The following is a 22,944-nucleotide window of genomic DNA, read 5'->3' as shown; positions in this document are numbered from 1 at the left end:
ATTGTATTGTTTGTGCTAGGTAACCTAATAAATAAATGAATATTCAACTTTACAAGATGTTACGCAGGTAGTCTATAAACTAAACTTTAGTTTAAAGTAAACTAAACTAAACTTTATTATTCTATTTGAAGGCAAGAATTTGAGTTTTTCATTTTTTCGATTGAGTGAATTCAATTAGTTACCTCAATGCCATTGTTAGCAAGACCACCCTTGCAGCCCATTCTTCTAAAAAACTAAACTAAATTGAAACAACATACTATGCAACCTACCAAAAGACTTGTCAAAGTAGACCTAACCTCGTTTAAATCATGATCACCACACACTAATATAGCACTTCACAATAAAATCACGCCTTTAAATTCACAACCGCAAGCACTACAGTTGGATTAATCTATGCTAATTAATCTATGCAAATATTAGCACAAAAGTAGTTGAAAGTATAAACTTTATAAAATAATAAAAAACCTGTTGCCAATTCGTATGCAATTCACATTTTATATAATGGCTGGCATGTAAACAAAGCTATACTAGCGCTCATCAGTTTGAGCGAGAATAGTGTGAATCAACGTGCAATGGGCCAGCTCAATCTAACACTTGCTCACTTGCTCCATATAACAATGCATTGCTCCCAGCCAGTCTAGCGCCGCCGGCTTGCGTTGTCTTGCCAATACGTTCTTATGAGAGCTAGAAGGGCCTGAATTCTTGGGCCCTGCAATGTGCTACCAGAGAAAACTCCTATAAAGTCAAAAATTTTGTTTAAAACATTCCCTCCAAATTCCTTTGTCAATTATTGGTCTATTGTTTCAAAAATGGAGATTTCACACTCAACACTAAAGCTGTTGCAAAATGTGTAGGGAAATTCGTAAAAGCGTGAAATTATACATCAAATTGAAGAGAATTCAATGTTTCATAAGCTCATAATCAGCATGGATTTTTCCCGTCGATTTTGAAAAAGTTATAAGAGCAGAAATAGAAAGAAATTGGTGGCAAACGTTATTTTTTCAAAAATGTCACACATTCAAGAGCGGATATCTCGAAAACTAAAGAGGATACGAAAAAAGTTGTAGTATGAATATTGTAGGAAATTATGTAAGCTTCAATTTGTTATATAACAGTCAAGTCCTTATGATACATATTTTTTCAGTTTAATGCGTGAAACCAAAAAATGATACTTTTAAACCACCCCCATCCCCTTATCACAGGGGGTAGTCGTGGGGACTTTTGATATGTTTATCTCCTTACTACCCTAAGCAGAACTGTAGGGTCAAAAATTGTCTTCCCAACATTTCCCTTTATACCCTTTTTTGAGCATTCATTGCCTGGACTACATACATTATGTGATCTATCTAAACTTCTCCTTCCAACTGGTTGATGATAGAACTTTGACTCTGGTAATTTGCACATTCTGCAGTTTGTTCTATGCGTTCTTTCCACAGTTTCCAGTTCTGTTTTAGATTCAAATTTCGTGCCATGTAGAGGAAATGTTGAGTTCATTATGTCTTGTCTAACCTCTCCAAAACTCAAATTTCAGATGCCTGTGCTGTAACTTGCTCCTTACAATGGAACAAGATTTTTATTGATCCGTTTTTTATTGTGAGGTGTGACAAAACTGTGTATGAGAGATTTCAATTCCAATTTTCCATTTGATCATTTTCCTAGTATTATTCGTTTAGTCCTTCATTCCAGTTGATGATAGGTCCGCTACGAAATGAAATGTTTATACTAACTTCTAAGGAAGTTCTTTTCAGGAAAGTAAGGAATAAAATAAAGTTGAAGAAAAAGTACTTTGATTTTTATGTTAATACGAGTAGCCCTCACCAATAATGATATACCTTTCTATATATATATATATATCCTCCTGATGAATTCTGACCGAGATCACAAATTGCCATATCAGTGCCCGAGCCCTTACTAGAGGATTTTTTATTATTATTACAGGCAAAACTCTTAAAACATAAACAATTTATTCATTATTCGTGGAGCTCCAAATTCATAAAACAGGATGTCATCGTGTTTCGAAAAATGGCTAAAGACTTCAATTTTCCCTTCTCTAAATTATGATTTAGGAGGGTGAAGCATACTTTAAACTCTAGGGTTGTAGAATGAAGGGTATAGTGCTGACCTATGAGGTCACAATTCCTAAGCCACGCCCAAGCGCCGATCAATTTATTAGGTCATGTGAGACTGTCTCTCCCTCTACTCACCCTACTCTCCCCAAAGTGTACACCTATCTGATGGTTCTTCAGCTTTGGCTTCTGTAGGATTAAGTTAATGTATTGTGTTAGAAATTAACTCAACTTAATATCGAGGAACCGAGCTCTGGAGTGTATAAAAGCATAGAGAATTTGTAATGTAACGAAAGATTGAATTTATAGTTTATATTTATTTATTCATTTTCTCAGTCGTACAATTATTTTTACAGTTATATCAGGAGGCACAGCAGGCTTATGCCCAAAACTGTCCCTTTAAAAATTTATACTACAGTCCAAATCAAAATCTAGGTTAAGCTACTATCACTCATCAAAATAGCAATTTATTCACACTTCAAAAAACAAATACATCATCAATTACAAATAGATATACTATGAATTCGATTTAGAATGATATACTATGTTTGCTACGATATTTTTTAATATACTATGTACTATTCTACACTAATAGCATCTAGTTACTATTTTGGACTTTCTGAAGTAAACACGTTTTCTAAAAAAAAGAGAACTAAACGAAAATAAGTTTTACTTGCTGAATTATCCTTCTCGTAAGATCAGCTGAGGAATATCCCACACATGCACTCGCTCACTCACTTCCATTACGGTATTGACAAATAAGAAAATTTCCAGCTGTTTTCCCAAGGACGTATTTATTCCTTTAATGTCCTTCAGCGAGTTATCTCAGGGTTAAGACCTAGTGCTATCGAATTTTCGTATAATAAACCTACTTTGTTTCAAATTTCGTAAGAATCGTTAGAGCCGTTTTCGAGTTCCGGTCACATACAGATCTTATATATAAACATAAAAACATCTAAACATTAATTGCTCATTTAATAGTATAGGATAATTAAACTATCAGGTAACCCGTAATCCGCAGGGGTCTAATAAAAAACCATACATAAACATAAACTAGCATGTACATAAACTAGCCATATCGATGTCAGTGACTCACATGTCACGTCTGTGGCTACGTCACAATTTCAAATGGACTTGCTAGTCCATAGCAAAATTGACTGTTTCCAGACAATTATTTCTGGGGGGGGAGGGGGGGGCTAATGTTGTGTCTCGCGGGGGTAGATGTGTGTTAAATCGTTGTTAGTATTTGGGTCGTTACTTTCAATAATTCTCTAATAGTCTAATAGTCAATAATTCTCTAATAGAATTTTTTGGAATATCTGTAAACGCTATCAATAAGAAAAAATGATTAAATCTTCGATCAAATTCAATTTTATATGTTTTGAATCAAAACTTTCCGAAGAATAGTTGGGAAAACAAGACGAGACAGATAAGAAATGAATTGGAGAATTCATTAAGAGAATATCTCCGCATAAGGGAAGAATTGCACATTAAAGCGGTTGAAACAGCAATCGATGAACTGATACTCTGATGGTATGGGCATCTCCTGAGAATGGATGAAAACAGAAAGCCTCGCCAATACATGGAGGCCAGGGCACTAGGCAGACGACCGGCTGCTGGCTGCGGACAGAGAGCAGTGGAGAAGATGGATCCGAGGCGACCACCCAACGCTGTCAAAACGCCACATTGGGATAGATAAAGAGGAGGAAGAATCAAAACTTGCAATTAAATGTTGACAGCTAATGTTCTCTTCTGTATTACAGGACAGCAAGTGTCAGAGCTAAGGCAGGCGAAATTAGAGAAAAATAAAAAAGAACTGAATATCCGGAAGAAGGAATAGGTTGGCAGGGACAGTGAGGCACCAGGGGTCACAGTTGTCACTAGCTTGAGGCACCAATGGTGTCCTAATGGTGCACGGGCTGGTGGCATGATCGAGACACCAGCCAAACACCAAAAGTTTGTCTCTATTCCCCATTGTAATGAAGTGATACCATGCGACCCGCTGGTGTCCTAATACAATACAATATGGACCTGAAATAGAGTTGAAATATTAACTCTCTATTAGTTCTAGTTTTGGAATAATGAAAAATTCAATATTTTAACAATAGAACTGTAAGCACTATGAATAATTAATATAAATCCAAGTTTAAAAAAATTTACTTATTCTAGTAAAATGAATAGCTTCACTAGAACTGTAAGCACTATAGATAGTCCAAGTTTTAAAAATTCACTCATTCTCTTAAAATTATATGAAAAGAAAGAGTCGATCAACATTTTTGGGGGCTAAGCCCCTCTTCGGCCCCCTATAAATGTTGTGAGGAGGTTGGCAGCGCCATATGAATCTAGTTGGCAGCGCACTAGCGCTCCTCAGTTTTTATGGCTCATTACGCCTTTAACCGGCAACCAGTCAACACACGTCCCTCAACTCCGTGTAGTTTTGCGCGATACAATATGCGTCCGGCTGCCACGAAATCAAACCAGGGAGAGGACATCACTCTGGAAGAGGTCCGCCAAGGAGATCGAGCCATGGTGATCCCGATCGAAAACCAACAACGAGAAGCTGATCAAGAAAATGCTCCGGGAGCAGCAATTGTTCGTCCATTGAACTACGCCGCAGGACACTCAATGCAGGATAGCCCTATCTGGATGCGCCATCTAGACTTTGCTTTCTGGCTTATGATCGTCATCTTGATAATCTACCTGATCTGCATCATCGTCGTCCTGGTATCGACTTATGGTATGTCAATTTATTGTTGATTATAATTATTTAAAATTAAGACATTGATGTTGTCAATACAGAAGCATTAATTTAGTTAAAACTAATTAATTGATTCAATCATATACCGTCGAGCGGGGTGACTTGGTCCCACCTCGCGGAAAAAGATTCAAATCAGTTTATCTCCGATCTCTGTTATACGAAATCGATGTTTAACATTGATACCCTGATCATTATCTAGGCTCTACAATCGATATCTTGTCGAATCTCGATATATTAAATTATCGACATAAAACCTAACTGCTTGCTTCATCTTGTGATTTTGTTGTTTGAATACTTCTAAAAGACATGATATATATTTTTGTCTTTTTATTTCAATTGGTATATCCATAAAATTATTTATGTGAATTGGATAGGGTTCTGTTACTAGTTAAATACATAACAAGGTCATTTTAGGTTAAACTTGGGGTGACTTTGTCCCAGTATAAAAATTGTGTTATTATGCAGGATATGATGCAAAAACAATTCGAAATATGATGAATATCATGTATTCTACCTAATAAAACATAATAACTATTCACCTTTCTTAAAATTAATACGTTCTCAATATTCATTTTTTGCTGATTCTGTAGCTGGAGCCAACATGCCTCGACGCTACAAAAGATTTTTAGGCAGCAGAAAATAAAATATTTTTCAATAAATAATTTGTGATTTTTTTAAGTGGATTTCATTTATTTTTAATGTAATTATTTATTTTAAAGGTTAACAGTTGGTTTTACTTTGCATAACTCTTGAAAATTAACTTTTTTTCCATATATTTTTCAAAGTGAGACAAAGTCACCCCAACCCCTGGTTGACATTGTCTCTTATTTTCAAAGAAATATATATATATATTTGTTTAAGTTGAGAAAAATTCAAACTTTTTATAATGGAAAATCATCTTCAAACATTGCAGAATACAATAAAAAATATTGCAAAAAATGTGTTTCAACTTAAGTATTGATTGCAAGCAGTTTAAAATCTCAACTCCCCAAAATTGGATCAAAGTCACCCCGTTTTACCGGTACGTGAGAATATAGTGGTATTGACAACTTCAATGTCTTATTCTTCTTATTAGGCCTTATGTGTGCATCAGGTTTCTAATATTAGTCTGATAATCGTCCATGGGTGCTGGGAATCATTATAATATACCACATCATCTCTTCATCCACAACGAGAAATAATTTTCATTAATTAACACCAATTTATAATATTACTTTTCATATAAACTTAAACTTGATAGTGTTACTGTGATGCATGCAAATTATGAGAGCTTATTGGATCGACAGTTTCAGGTGAATTCCGTACCACTTGTGGAATAATGCCCCTATTAAATGATCCCGTATGATCAATAGCAGTTTGGATGACGTTTAACTTAATCCAGGATTGAATCAAGCTTTGATTGCATTTATTATAATGTGTTATATTCACTATTTAAACCATTAACTGATCCAATTATGTTTCAACTAGGATACTGCCCAATGCCTCACATTTCCAACTAAACATTGCAATTCGATGATAACTAACATGCAAGTAATTCAAAATTTGGCGTTTCTTTTTATTTTTCATTGAACAAAGGTTTTCAATATTAGTCTCATGGTGATGGAAATGATTATAGTTATAGAGACTTGGATATTATGTTATTCACATCAAAAGTTGACAGAATTTTCGTAATGAAATTACTGTACTTATTTTCCAACTCATAATATACTTTTTGTACATGAAAGAATAAAACATAAACAATGAATGGATCATAATATTGAAATAAGGTGATCCTACCATTGCAGGTGAGATACGAGATTGAATATTGTATTACAAAAACGTGTTACTCTCCAGTTTTGTTTTAAACTAAATTTTTAATAATTATTGGTGACAATAGCCTATTCTTTCACATGAATCATCAGAACGTTCAGACCTCGATCACCAAAAACCATCTATCTAGTAGTAGCATAACATTTTATTACATGTTATTTACTTCAGAAGTTAGCAGAGCTTTCGGAACGGAATTATTTTTCATCAGAATTATTTTCCGTTTGATTATTATATTACATTATGTGTTGTGATTCAATACAGAATAAATTATTCATTTATTCATATGCAAATACAATTCAGGTAAAAACAACAGGCATTTACCCAAAACTGCTTCAAACCTTAATAATTATCAATTATTATTAAACGAAAATCCAAATTAAATGTTGTAAATCACCCCAAAGACTTCTGCTACTGCAAATATTGAGAACTGGATTAACAGCTAGATGGAAATTCGATGGGAGGTTATATTAAAAAATTTTTTCCAGCCCCGTAATCGAACCTGGTACCTCATAATTGCTAGTCAGGTATGCTCACCCTTACACAAACTAATTGTCGGATCGTAATTAGCATTTTAATAAATGCAATCTCTCATTAATTTTCATCTACAGACTTATTAATACAAAAGAACTACTAGCGCCTTTCAATATGTTTCCTGAGTCAGTGTTCACCCTTCTCTCAAAAGTTATTCCTATCACGATTTTTTTTCAAATAGAATTAATGAATTAGAAAAAAAAGTTGTAAGAGGGTGATTTAGAATTCTAATGAGGGATTTTTGAGTGTTTGGAACGATCTTATTCACGAATTGTATTACACACTAACATTACATGTTATGTACACCGAAATATCACATACAACATGAACATATTCTACATTCACATACCGTACTCTTCAGATTTGATCCAGAGCTGCATGCTCAACATTTAGATCAGAAATGTTCAGGTCTCATGTTAACAAATATTCTACATAAGTACTACCTTACTATCGCAAAGCACCCAACTATAGCTGTAATAAACAATCACCAAGCTTTGATAAACTATACACTAGAATAAACAATCCTTCAAATATATTTTGATTGCATGACAAACTACAATCATTAACCTTGGATTTTTTGGAGTACAGTACAATCATATTGAAAATAGGGCAACCGACCTGGGATTTTTTTAGATTCAACCCACAGAAATATTTGTTCAGTGTAGTTTGCTTCAATGGATGTAAAGATAGTTTTTTGAACATAATGTAAATATCGCAATTGAAAATAGAATTTGTGAACAATTTTCACGAGTTCAATAGACTCATAACTATGTTGTATGTCACCAACGTTTTCCAAATTAATCTAAAATAACTTCGACTATCAACAGTGCAAATTTATTGGCAAAGTGCAAACTCATTACTTGTTCCAAGATAATAAAGTCAGACGAGACAGGATGTGAATATTCTTATCGCAAAAAATTCCGGGTGTGCATTGTGGACTGTTCTACAGTGATTGTAGCGAGCATATTTTGATCGAGATTAGTTTTTATTCATCTCCGCAGCTAATCATTGTTTGCTTTTCCCAAACATAATTCCATATTGGGAAGCTAATGAGTGTTTATTCTTGATTTTGTATTGAGATATTATTCTACTTCAATTTACGGCTTTTGAATTCAGGCTTTAGATGATTAGATTGACAAAATTAACTAAATCAGTATTGAATAATATTTAATAATATCTGATTCAATGCAAGATCCTATAGTGAGGTCCACGGTATAATAACAGTGGAGAAAGATAGGAGAACAACGTTGCCGATCCTCTGTCTTGTCAATGCCTCCTGATACAGGTTTATTGATGTGATAATAATCAATATTATTATTAACTATAATTATAATTATTATATTATATAATAATAATTAATAATTATAAAAATAATCAATTATATTTTATTAAGCAAGAAATTATAATTTTCAATAATTTCTTAATTAATTTTCATAATAAAGATGTAATATTTTGTCAATTAATTATTTATTCTACATTGCTAAAAGCCGATCTGGCAACAGAGCAAAGCGAGAAAGAGATAGCTTTGTTGAATGATAGACAAGGATAGCAATAGCATTGCTAATCAAACACTGTCATTATAACGTGGATCTCACTGTAGCAGAACAAGTATTAACAACTGCAAGACCTATCATTTGCTCAAGGATTTTTCAGAAACATCCAACTACCCCATACTTGTATATATCTAGAGCTAGCACTTGATTATACAACTGAAGTTTAGTAATAGTTAGAACTAATGACCAGTTGTCAGCCACTAGCTTCTAGTTTCTATTCAATTTTCCTAAATAAATTACCATTATAACGTGGACCTCACTATAGCTTTGGCAACTGCCAGTTTATTAAATAAAATTTTAGAAGAGGTGGAGTGTTTTAGGAATTTGGGTGTCATTTATAGTACTGGTTTCTCATTCACCAGACATATGGGCTTTTGTGTATATTAGCAATTCAATGTTATATTTTTCTGCCTGCTCTTCCCACATCTTCTATCATCCTACTTTCTGTTCAAACATTTTTTGCGCAAGTTTTCGTGGCCTGTTTGGTTTCAAGGAGAGGCTTTTAATAATATAACTGTAATGCAGCTCGAATAGATGATGGTGTAAATTATACTTAACGATTTCCACGTACATAATATAACTGGGTGTAGAAAATAATTTCTTGATAAACCCCTAACTACTATCCAGCGTCTATGAGACGCCACAGGAAAAGTGTCCATTGTTTCCTCCACCTTCCCATCACCGGTCTGGCCCAGTAGCTGGCAGTTGACCAGAAATACGTCTATACGTCTATTAGACGCCACGATAGTGTTTGCGTGAGTTTTTATTTAGAATGGTGTGCCTATCAGACGTGCGATAGTGTTGACGTTACATTATATTACAACAGTGTTTTGCACAATGGATCACCAACCGAATTCATCTTTTATTGAGAATCCTTCAGCTTCTGGGACTAATCCTCATTCACGGCAGAGACAACGAGTGTCTATTGTCGACAAACGATATGAAGAGTCAGTAGAGCATAATTATGCTGAGTGAGATCATTGGAGGAGATGAAGAACTTTCAGGCTTTGGAAGTGGAAATAGCATGTAACAGTAACTCCTGAAGTTGTATAGAATCTTGAAAGAGAAATTATATCTGAGAGACGTCACGATAGTATTTACATTAGTTTTTATAGCCCATGTAAATTCAGTTTTTTTGGTTGTTTTGAAATGAAAAAAAGAATAGTAAAATTATGTAGTTACTATGAAAACCCCTTGAAGTCATAAAATTGAACTCATGAATTCAATGCAATTCAATTCAGTTTATTTCCAAAAAAATATAATATACGAATAAGAAATACGATATACAACATATTTTGGAATCCCCCTACTAGACTATCCATCTGTGTGTAGGGAGTTCCACTTGATACATAATTAGCTTAATCTGCTCATAGAAGTAAATAATAGATAATACACTTATATTGTAGATGTATTATTCATATTCTGATTATAAAATAGATAATACATTGTGCTGATGTATATTCAAGAATGATAGTATGTAGGAATAAGTATACTTAATGCATTGATTGATTAATAGAATAAATAAAGAAGAAAAAACAATATTTTATTGAAGGCCGCAGTGGCAGGGATTCCAGAAATATGAATATTCATAAATTGATGTATATTGACCTTTTTTATTTGAACTACTATGCTTAGTAGTCGAACAAAAAATACTTGTCAAAAAAGTGTAATGATATTTTGTAAAATCAAAAATGAGAAACAAAGAGGTGTTTTTCATGGTCTAAAGTATTTTTACAGGTAAAGTTAAAGGTCAAAAAAGGTGCTATGTGCGACCCAATATTGTAAAACAATATATAAAGGTCAAAATCAAAGCCAGAAAAAAGGCGTCTGATAAACGTCAGTGTTAGTGTAAGTTTTAACCACGATAGTAGACTAACTAAGGGTAAAGGCTCTGTAACCGTTGTACTTCTTCAAATTGATTATATCCACACATATGCCCACCATACATAACTCACAAGAGCTCTCACCACCGCATCAAACATTACCCAATTAGGCCTACTCTCCATGTTCATTTCATTTTGGTCCACAAAAAAATCCACACATATTCAATCAAACTTTGCCACTGCTGACTCACTCTCTCTCTCTATAACGTTGTAGCGTTGCTGTGGTTTAGTTCGTTTTTAAAGGATAGAACCCAATGTACGAAAGTAAATAATACACATAGCCCTTTTCTAACAGTTATCACAGGATTACCACAGGGCTCAGTGCTCAGTGCCTTACTATTTATTATCTTTGTGAATGATCTGTGTGATGCTAAATTGAATGGGAAAATTTTTTGCTATGCAGATGATACAGTACTAGTTAGGTCGGGCAATTCATGAGAGGATTCGTTCAGCAAAATAAATGAGGATTGTAAGCTCCTCCAGAACTGGTATCTCAGAAATAGATTGGAAATAAATGTTGAAAAAACTAAATTCATCAATTTCTCTCTACGTACACCTAAAATTCTACCTCAACCCATAATTTTTCATTTAAATAGTTGTAGATTTTCCATGCCAATGTCCACCAATAGAACAAGTAGATGTCATTGAATATCTTGGAATCTTTATTAATTCATCTCCTAAATGGAACACCCACATAGCCACCTTGAAGAAAAATATTAATAGAGACCTATGTAAATTTTATCACTTAAGAGACCTGTGTAACACAAAAATCCTCCGCACCGTATATTTTGCTCTAATAAATTCTAAATTAGAATATGGCATTATATGCTGGGGTGGAGCAGCGGAAGTACATTTCAGTCCACTAAAAAATTACAAAAGCATTTTATTAGGATAATACTTTTCAAAAGTAGAAGAGAGCCTTCGTTTCATTTGTTCCAATCACTGGGTATTTTCTCACTTCGACATTTATTTGCTTTTAAAGTATTAAGAATTTTCTTTTTGCGTAGTGGTTATGATTTGTTTTTTAGACCTTGCTTTTCTGAAAGACGAAGAGAGGATTCCATCTCACGACTACCTAGAATAAACTTCAGTTTTTTTGCGAAATCATTTGTTTATCTAGGTCCAAAACTATATAACATTATACCTAATGATGGCAGGAGGAAAACCTCCCTTACAAATTTTACGAAAATTATAAAACCTTGGTTGTTTCAACAACATGATTTAGACAGTTTACTTCAAGTTTTATCTTAACATGTCAGAATGTATTTTGAACTGTTTGAACTATGCTTCTGAATGTTTTAGTTTTGTTATTCGACATTCAATTTTTAACTCTAAATTTTGACTCCAAGTTTCGTTCTCTGTAAACAGTATTTTTCTTATAAAATTCTTATCATTGTACCGCAATGGCCGCAGATAATAATTGTTATTTATTTTATTTAGCAACTCTTACCTCTATATTATGGAATTTATATATAGAATGAATGTAAACTGGCAGCGTCTATGAAAAATTGCTGCTAGTATAATTCTGAAACGATTATTGTATTCAACTGTTGTATTATTCAAAGGCAGAATAAAGTTCATTTTCATTTTGATATATATCACTTGAAAATGGCATTAGTATCCGAAACATGTCGTGATGAAATAACTCGAAAAGGGTAATCAGATTTATATTTTTATTTATTCAAATGAAGAACTCTAATCTAATATGATCCAACATGCTCACCGAACGCCAACTGAGGGGCGAATGTTACGCCCAGAGACCACATAATACAAATCTCGGCATCAGTATGAGCGCTTCGCTTGTCTTGTTCTTCGGAAAGTATCAGGTGAACGGCTGATCTTAGAAAAAAAGGTTCAAATAAAAAATAATATTCATCTTTTTAATCTAAAACTTTCTCGCTCATGAAACTTGCCTGCCCTAAAGATGAAAGTTTTCCTCGCATACTAACTTTTTCATGTCACGTTTTTGAATATGCGAAAAACTTTGAACTTTTTTTACTCATTAAAGCTGAATAGATTAGAAACTTGTAATTTTAGTTACACCATTAGAATCAGTGATTCATTGGGTATAAGTACACCATATTTGAAAATTTTCACTCAATCCTAAGGGGGCTAAACGATGTTGCATTTGTAGGTCGGGCACTACAATTTTTAGCGTCTCTGAGCTGGATTTTGCGTTTCTATAGTCAGGTCCACGTTACAACCCATAACTCGCTTATTAGACCACTTAAAAATTTCAGTTGCCACTTTTTCTCAATCTTATAATGATCTTAACAATTATATTGAAAAAGATTATCCAATTGAATTAAAAAAAGTGTACCGACAGCCTTAAAGTCGGCAGGGCATGAAGCTCTCCGATTGGCTGATTGGGTTGTCGCCTGTAAAAACGCTTGATGTGGTCTGGCCCGATGGTGGTCTGGTGGTCTGAAAATCTAACTCTACTAATGAAAACCTGGCTTAAGGAGAGTGAGAGAGGTTTTGTGTGTGTGTGAGAGAAAGAGAGAGAGAGAGAGACTGAGTGAGAGACAGCAAGAGAGCAGTCAACAGCTCATGGTGAATAGCCAACATCGAGAATAATATGTTGTTTTTTTTTGTATGTTTCAGAAATTCAGCAGACCATTATAATGCTGCTAGACCATCCTTCACTATATTAACAGCCGAACTAATAAACTAATTATTAACAACCTATCACTAATATCAAAACCCGAAACTTGTTCTGTATTGCAATAAATTTAGTTTGGACGATATCAAGTTGTTTTTATTCAATTGTGATATCCACCAGAACAACATAGAAAATAATTACGAATTCAAGGGCTGCTCATCTGCTATACGAGTTGATATGATAAGAAATCGCATAAGAATAATGTATTTTTATATACGGCTACTTGAATTGTTTAATTATTATAGAAATAACTGGCAATCTTATTAAACTTTTCTACACAAACACAACTAGTTTCAGCACTCATGTAATTTTTTTACTTTCCTTGCCCTATTACCATAGGTAAGGAGAGTATTGCTTTCCAAAAAAATTTAAAGTACCCTAATTCCATGTTTTCTATACGTTTCAAGGTCACCTGAGTCCAAAAACATGATTTTTGGGTGTTGGTCAGTGTGTGAGGGTGTGTGTGTGTGTGTGTGTGTGTGTGTGTGTGTGTGTCTGTGAACACGATAACTCCATTCCTAATTAACCGATCGACTTGAAATTTTAAACTTAAGGTCCTTATACCATGAGGATCCGACAATAAGAAATTCAATAAAATTCAATTCAAAATGGCGGATAATGGCTAAAAAACCATGTTTTTCACGGTTTTCTCGAAAACGGCTCTAACGATTTTCTTCAAATTTAAACCCTAGATAGCTATTTATAAGCCCTATCAACTGACATGAGTCTCATTTCTGGGAAAATTGCAGGAGCTCCATAATATTCCTGAGAAGAATGAATTTTGTTAAATTTCTATCACGATTTTCTCAAAAATGACTCGATCGATTTTTTTCAAATTCATACCCTGTATAGTTATTTATCAGCTCTATTAACTGGCATGAGTCTCCTCCCTGGGAAACTAACAGGGGGTCCACCCCATCCCTGAGAAATTTACTTTGTAACCTCCTTCTCGTGCGTGAGGTAGGTAGGTAGGTAGAGCAGTTTATTCAAAAGAACACATGTCGATATTTTATTTGTAGAACAGCTGTTTTGATAACTTTTAAAAAATCTTCAAATTTCATAATTCAAACAAAGGAAAAAGTACTCAGAACACAATAACAATAGTATAATCGTAGTTTTAATTATTTAGCCGCCAATCGGCATAATGTTATTCCCCTAAATTATCCTCGTTAATGAGGCTTATAAATCGATCAATGAGCAAGTAAAGTTGTGTGAGTGTACCACACCAGATTTTTATTGTTGTCAATTGAAAATGGCATGAGTGCTGAAATCAGTTGTGTTTGTATTAAAAAGTTTCAAAAAGAGTACTAGCTATTTCCGACAAGAATAATAGTTTTTATAATAAGAATTGCGAAAATTTCTAGATTCCAATATCAGACATAGGTACATATTTTATTGATTGAATATTATATTCGAATGATAATTTATCCGTTGTTGGTTATCCATCTTGTTTTCACTACAGTAGCCTCTCTCTTAACCGGACACCTTTTAACCGGACATCGGTTTAACCGGACTACACTCCACGGAAGTGACATCTCTTTAACCGGAAAATTATTATTACTATCGTATTTCAAAAAACTTTAAAGTGAAAAAATACTCACATTCTCTGATGTGGCGACGTCCGTTTCGAAAATGTGTGCGATACCAGCACGAAACGGACGTCGCCACATCAAAGAATGTGAGTATTTTTTCACTTTAAAGTTTTATGAAATACGATAGTAATAATTTATTTGAAATTCGATTCAGTTCCAGCAATGATAACTGTAATTGAATAAAAACACACATATGTTGTCAAATTCTACACAGTTCTATTCGGTACACGACCATGGTTTCGTGACCACACCGGTCACATTTTCAAGTTGACTTGGTCGAATTTTTAATGATAAATATATTGGAAAGTTGACAATAATTTTGTAGATTGATTGAGGAACATGATTACAACAACTTTCCAAGTTGAGAGGTTAGGCTAGAAGGCTATCTACCTGGTTATAGCAACGCAACAATATCAGCTGCTCTTTCCCAGAATACAGATTTGAATTATGTGTTCATTGATGGGTGATAGCAACACGACTAAAGCTGTAGCAAGTGGCGTGGTATCTAGCAATATTACACCTCACTCACCTATTCTTTTATTTTTATATTATTCTACCAACGACTATTGAATTCAGGTTTTAGTTGATAAGACTGATAAATTTACCGAAATCAGTATTTAATGATACAGTATTTAATAATATCTGATTCAATGCAAGATTCTATAGTGAGGTGGTCCACGTTATAATAACAGTGGAGAAAGATAGGAGAACAACGTTGCCGATCATCTATCTGTCTTGTCAATGCCTTCTATAGACGGTAGCTGATGAAGGTTTATTGATGTGTTAACTGTTCATTCTCGTTTGAAATAATCAATTATATTTTATTACTTTTTCCAATAATTTCATAATTAAGATGTAATATTTTGTTAATAATTTATTAATCCTACATTGTTAACAGACGATCTGGCAACAGAGCAAAGCGAGAAAGAGATAGCGCTATCCATTTTTCAATAATTTTATGATGAATTTTCATAATTTATTTATCTATTTTAATCGATGTTTACTATCAATTCATGAAGATGGTATATTTTGTTAATTAATTATTAATCCTACATTGTTAACAGACGATCTGGCAACAGAGCAAAGCGAGAAAGAGATAGCGCTATCCGCTCTGTTGAATGATAGACAAGGATAGCAATACCATTGCTAATCAAACACTGCCATTATAACTTGGACCTCATTATAGTTCTTAAGTTCTCAAATAGCAAGCAGTGAGTTTAAGATAAGAGATTTGTGAAACAGTGAGATTATCTTCAAACTGTATCTTCAAATTCAAATAAATTTTAATTTTTGTCAGCATTCCTTACTCAGCTTTCCATTCAATCAATGCTAACAGTTTGAAGTTAATCTGTGTATATTGAGTCAGTAATAGTTCACGTCAAAAGTATAGTATAGTTAAGGTGACCAGATTTTGAGGTACTGATAACGGGACCTGTGGGGGAGTTGTTGGGGGTTTGTCAGGTGATAAGGTAGCCACAAAATTATAATGATGAAAATTTGAGGAAAAACTGAAATCCTCCTCCATTATCTCAGTAATAAAGCATTTTTAGGACCCATATTTACTAGACAATTTTTCTTTATTTTGATGCAAGGAAAAACCTCACCAAGTTTGTCGGTTTGTTTCAGAAACACTCTGTATAGTTTTTACCAAACAAAGACAAAATAAAAAGCCACATATAGTCATTTACTTGAACTTTAATTATTGACATCTCACGTCTCAATACTTTTCTGATGAATCTTCTTTAAATGTCAGGTTTGTCAACTATCACTCCATTCGTCTATTCCACTCTTTCTTCCAGCTTGTTTCAATGTGATATGTGGCTTAAAAATTATTTATAATTTGAAAATCTAAAAAAAACTTCGAAGTTTGAGGTAGTTCAATCTATCGAACAAATCAGAAATTCAAAGTGTAATTCTTTAACTGTAATTCAAATTCTAACCTACCTATCAGTAGGCTACAGTTCTAACCACACAAACGACGAATGAGTAACCAATGAACTGCTGGTTATTGTAAACAAAAAATAACTAATTCCCTAAAGAATTATTACATTAGGAACCGATTCAAGTTTTAATTCTATTCACTCGATCAACTCAATCTATCTTAGTTTAGCTAAGTTGTAAGAGTCCCAGCTGCCAACAGGATTACTCAGCATGATGATAATGCAATGATTAATCATCATGACTGAAAAGTTATACGATTACGCTAGATACGTTCGAAGGAAAAACGTTCAGGCCAATAAATGAACATACCAATTTCAAATCTCACATCCTTTTCGATTACAACCCCAATACACATTAGACAACTAACCAAAACAATACACCAAAATTGCTACTCTAACCTTCCACATAGACATTAAACAACAGACGTGAAGAAACAGCTCTCAGAATGCCACTTACCCAGTAGTCCAGTTAAATGGTAATTTTTCAGGAAACAGCCCCGAAATAATTTTTCTCATCGGTTTTATATGTATTTCGGGGCGCTGAATTTGAATCTGAAATTTACTGACACGCCAGAGGGCAGCTTCACCAAAATTCAGCGCCCCAACATACATGAAGAGCTCCATTCCAAAACCTGCTAAAGCAAAACTCTAATTTGTTGGCGAATTGGGAAAAACTGTATGCTCTGTGCCACTGAATTCTCACTGGAAGTTAATTCATCATCAGAAGATTAATATGTATTATTTTCAAAGTTGTTATTCAATTTATCTAACCATTTTTGTAGAAATAAAACTGCGCATGCGCAGAAAGATAGCATGGATTGGAAAAACGACTAGTTGACTTGACAGGTTTTGGAAAAAAAATAATTTTTGAATGGTGATTACAGCTTTAAGAAGCAGGTTTTGGTAAGAAATACACTAGCAAATGATGAAGTCATATGTTTTGATGAGATATTACCTGAAAACAGAAATTGGAAAAAATTGACTAAGCAGGTTTTGGAATGGAATTCTATATTATAGATCCGACGAGAAAAATTATTTAGGGGCTTTTTCCTGAAAAATGACTACCTACTTTGACTAAGATTACAACCTGTCGATGACTACCCAGTAAAAGATCTCTTTATCAAAAGTGAGTAATTTTCAAAAAGTTTTGATCAAGGCTTAATCGTTATTTTATAAAAACTTCAAGGGAAATGCTCGATTTACAACTTGATCCTATGATATAACCACAAATTTAACTCGTCTTACTTGTTTACCATCTAATTTTTCTATGATATAACCTTGGAACAACTATGAACATGAATTTGAAAACTTACCGAAACCACTGCTAAAAGGTTCAGCTTGAAGATTCTTACTGCGATGTATGATTAATCATTAATTTATTATCGCTCAGAGTACGTAGGCCTATCACCACAGAATAGGTATGCTGAATATGTATACTGTGCTATCACTGTCACTGTTCAAGAATTACATTCTCAATTATTGGATTTATTTTCTTCCCAACTTCCCCCACTCTCCTCTTTACATCGCTCAGTTAACTATTCTATCACTTATCTATCTCATACCGGTACGTTTCAGCAATTTTAGAATTCTTCGTTTATTTTTAAACACTTTAATGAGATTAGCAACTATACGAATTTTAAATTTTAACTTTATTACATGTAGATGTATGAATATACAGATGGTAACACTATTAAACTACACAGCTGAGACCGGAATGTAACTTCTGACTCCAAAAAAAACTTTAAACAAATTAAACCACGAATAACCACAAATTTGGCAGGCCAGCTGTAGGAAATTTGTGGTGTGTCGCGTTGCAGTTGGGCACGTGTTCATTGGTAGAATGTTCTAACTAAACTGCCTCATGGAAGGCGAAGGCATAATACATGCTATTCGTGGGAGGTGAAAGTTGCCAAAAACAGGAAATAGAGTGGGAGGGTAGACAATGAGACAAAGAAGGGATGTATGTGATGAGAGGGATGGAAACACTATGCAGGTAAGGGTGTGCTGGTATAACGGAACCAGAATGGATAGAAATAGGGGAATAGAACTGAAGGTTACCTGCCTGCAAGGAATCAATATACAATAATACAAATACACAAATCCTATAGCCTTCAAGTGTAGGCTCTATCGGCAATACTACATTACAAATATTAAGCATTATCAAATATCCTATACTATTAAACGAGCAATTTCTGTTTATATGTTTGTATTTCACCGGATCTCGAAAACGGCTCTTACGAATCTCACGAAATTCAGAACATAGTAGGTTTATAATATAAAAATTTGATTGCACTAGGTCTCATCCCTGGGAAAACTCGCTGATGGACATTAAAAGGATAATTATTATTATTAATCCTTGGAAAAACAGCTGATAATAATTATTTTGTCGTCTGTTGATGATGGAAGTGAGTGAGGGAGTTCATGTGTGTGGGACTGTGTCAAAATTATGACTCAGCTGTTGAACTTTTGTAATCATTCAATCAGGTACTTAGTGCCGGTTGCAAAAAAGCCGGATTATTTTCAATCCCGATAAATTCCAGTAGATCCATCTTTTTGAAATGGTCTTCTCTGATTTGGTTCACGTGAAATTTATCAGGATTAAAATTTAACCGGCTTTTGTGCAACCGGGTCTTTGTGAGGGAAATTTATGCATTTCTCTGGGAATTAATCTCAATTTACTGTGATTAGATAGAACATTTCTGTATGAACTATGAATTTTATTATAATTTCTTCTTTCTAATAAACTTTCTATGCTTTTGTACTCCAGAGCGAAGCTCGGTCCCCGATACTTTTATTTTATTTGATCATCTACACACACAAAATATAGAGAGTGAGTCATTTGTATGGGAACCCTCCAATAAGTTGGAGACTGTTATAGATATATAACTGTAACTTTCAGGATAAGCTATTGCTCAAATACTCTACCTTTTGACGTACAACTGAATTTCAACCCCTCATAAGAGGGTAATTTAAGAGTTGTAACTCGAATATATTAAATGTGAACACCCATTGTGTGGTACATCATTTTAAAGGCCTTTTTAAAGCAAGAAAGATGGCATCGATGTAAATGTTCTATGATACTTGTATTAAAATGGCGGCTGATTGAAGTTTTAGTTTTCAAAGAATGTAGCCTAATTGATAAAGATCAATCAGCCGCCATTTTGGAAAAAATTATCATAGAACATTTTCATTGATGTCATCATTCTCGTTTTGAAAAGGTCTTTAAAATGATGTATCACACAATGGGTGTTTACATTCAAAATATTTGAGTTACAACCCTTTATTTCTTTAAAAACTAAAACTTCAATCAGCCGCCATTCTTAATACAAGTATCATAGAACATTTCCATCGATGCCATCTTTCTTGTTTTAAAAATGCCTTAAAAATGATGTATCACACAATGGGTGTTTACATTTAAAATATTCGAGTTATAACCCCTAAGTCACCCCCTTATGAGGGGTTAAAATCCAGTTGTACGTCAAAAGGTAGAGTATTTGGTCAATAACTTATCCTGGAAGTTACAGTATTATATCTACAACAGTCTCCAACTTATTGAAGGGTTCCCATACATATGACTCACTCTGTATACAATAATACAAAATATAATACAATACAATAATACAAGGACTAGAGACTAGACCAAGCCTGCCGGCAATAGTTTTTTGAGATTTCTTGTGGTTTGAAAACATATTTTTTCCAAATTAAATTTTTTTATTCTCCTTGAAATACGTGCCGTAGGCAAGTACTATTAAACGCTGAATCTGTATCTGTAATCAGAATTTCGCTATCATGGCTCATTTTCGTTGTGTGGGTTATGATAATGTTTCAAAAACTCTCCCCAACAAAAAGTTCTAATGCGGAATGGATTGTTCGGAAAATTGGAAAGATAGTTGACCTTGACTCAGCCTTGCAAGCAAAACAAGTCGCAACATGTCGAACACGTGGACTGCTTATCGCAGCTATTTCACCCACACAAACGAAATGCGTGTGTGTCTTTGCGTGTGTGAGAAACGCAATCGTGAGAACGATTATTTTTGAGAGACTGAAGCCTGGTTTTCACTAGTAGAGTTACTGGTCGAGTAACTGGCATACTAACTCTACTCTACTCACATGGTCGAGTAACTGTTTTCACTACAAATGAGAATAGTAGGTGAAGTGTGTTGTCTAGTGAACACAACTAATTTTAAAATGTCAATAAATGGAACATTCATTATCGCCATTCAGCCACAAAAGTTTTACAAAAATCATTGATATATGCGGCTGATCTTTTGCTTGCAGAGATAACTACGGTTATTGTTTTGTTTAAATTTTCTTCAAATTTGATCTCCGTTATCGAATTATTTCTAAGGAATTAATAGATTGATTTTATAATTTATCTATTATGAATTGTAACATGTATCGATTTTGGCAATGAAACTTTTTATTACCGAAATCGATACATGTTACAATTCATAGAAAATGAAAGAAATATGAAGAAAATGAAATTAGACTACTGACTCTACTAGCTCGAAACTGTTTTCATTAGCATAGTAGTGGTAGATTAGAGTAAGAAGCGTTGGTGGGGGAAGGCAAGTGGTAGAGTACTATCCCACGATGCTATACCACTCTACTCTACAAAAAACTAGTACTCTAACATAAACGTTTTCATTGGTTGAGTTCACAAGATAGTACTTGCCCAGGGAACTCTACCACTAACTACTAATGAAAACCAGGCTTTAGGACCGATTGCACAAAAAGCCGGTTAAATTTTAACCGTGATTAATTCCAAGAGAACCAATTAGAAAAGCCGTCTTTTCAAAAAAGCCTTTTCTGATTGGTTCTCATAAAGTTAATCACGGTTAAAATTTATTCGACTTTTGTGCAAACGGGACTTATTTTCCTGCATTGGAAAATATCTTTGTTGATAAGAACTGTGGCGTCAGTAGGTCTATTACTTGAATGGACCTATAAACCAATGAACCTATAGGAACATGGGTCAATGCTCTACATGGGCACGACACGTGTTGATCCACAGGAGATGGCATAGTTCCATTATAGAATGTTCCATCACCGTGTAATAGAATCTAGCCGTCTTTTCCAATCTCGAGGCATAATCAATGTACGATAGATCACCTTCAACAATGGCTTTTTCCTTTATTTCTTTTCAACTTCCCTCTCACGCACTCACTCACTCTTTCTCTCTATCTCTCAAGTCTGTCTCTCTCTCTCTGTCAAGGCATACAGGATGCACTCGAATCAAGAGACTTTTTCATTTAGGTTAAGTTTTATCAGTTTCATCCCCATTTTCCCTGTCATGTGTCGTTCTGAGGTTGGTTCACGATTGGTCTGCTGCTTCCATGATGCCTTTCACTGACATGTCAGCTCGCTCGCCCTCAAGTAGGTATGATTATTTCAATAATAGTAATAATGACGCAGGTATGTTTCTAGCAAATAAGCTCCACTCTTCCAAAAAACTTTTGAAGTCTGCTCACCTTAACGTCCAATCCCTCAGCTGCCACATTGATAAACTCAGAGCAATCTTCCGTTTTCAGGACTTCAATATAATTGGAATTTCCGAATCATTTTTGAAGCCTAGTATTTCATCAAATTTTGTTGCATTACCTGGATATAATCTTTTCCGGAATGATAGATTAAATAAAGCTTGTGGGGGTGTAGCAATTTATGTGAAAGATGGTATCAAAACAAAAGTTTTAATCACATCTAAACAAGAGTATTGTTCCAGACCAGAGTTTATGCTACTTGAATTATCCTTATCTAGTACAGATAAATTACTCATTGGTATCTGTTATCGCCCACCAAAAATAGGTCATTTTACAGATTTCGAAAATGCCTTGCTTTCTCTTATGCCTTGTTATAGCCGTATACTAGTTATGAGGGATATGAACACCGACTTGAACATGACAAATCGTAACTTTGACTACTTTCAACTGACTACTATTTTCCAATGCCTAAACATGACTATTTTACCTCTCGATCCAACTCATCATACTAATGAATCTGACACACTCATTGACCTTCTCATTGTTAGTGATCCTAACAAGGTTGTTCAAGCAGGCCAAATCCCAGTCCCAGCTATTTCTGGACATGATTTGATCTACTGTGTACTTTCCCATAAGATACCTAAGCCAGAACAGAAAATTATCACTTATA

At 34.2% G+C, this 22,944-nt stretch overlaps 2 protein-coding genes across 2 annotated transcripts in view; one reads left to right on the top strand and one right to left on the bottom strand.

Moving 5' to 3' along the window:
- Window positions 1–18,301, bottom strand: part of LOC120354705 (mucin-22-like) — a 94,787-nt gene extending 76,486 nt beyond the window's left edge. Inside the window, exon 1 of the mRNA XM_039442136.1 lies at window positions 18,108–18,301. The gene's annotated coding sequence lies outside the window, so the exon portion shown is untranslated. The remainder of the gene's footprint in view (window positions 1–18,107) is intronic.
- Window positions 4,415–13,351, top strand: LOC111050418. Its single transcript, XM_022336738.2, has 2 exons — window positions 4,415–4,803; window positions 13,205–13,351. Exons 1-2 carry the CDS (start codon window positions 4,443–4,445, stop codon window positions 13,252–13,254), a joined length of 411 nt encoding a protein of 136 aa, XP_022192430.2. The 5' UTR covers window positions 4,415–4,442; the 3' UTR covers window positions 13,255–13,351.
- Window positions 18,302–22,944: the final 4,643 nt, after the last annotated feature.

The sequence above is a fragment of the Nilaparvata lugens genome, chromosome X (genome assembly GCF_014356525.2).
Source record: "Nilaparvata lugens isolate BPH chromosome X, ASM1435652v1, whole genome shotgun sequence".
NCBI lineage: Eukaryota > Metazoa > Arthropoda > Insecta > Hemiptera > Delphacidae > Nilaparvata > Nilaparvata lugens.
The sequence above is the reverse complement of the archived record's forward strand: the minus strand, read 5'-3'. Positions and strand labels throughout refer to the sequence as shown.

What these genes read in the sequence shown, in the direction of transcription:
- LOC111050418 (XM_022336738.2), top strand. Translation starts at nt 4,443, where the DNA reads ATGGCTCATTACGCCTTTAACCGGCAACCAGTCAACACACGTCCCTCA. An exon ending in CGTCCTGGTATCGACTTATG is followed by an intron (nt 4,804 to 13,204) that starts GTATGTCAATTT and finishes TGTATGTTTCAG; the next exon opens with AAATTCAGCAGACCATTATA.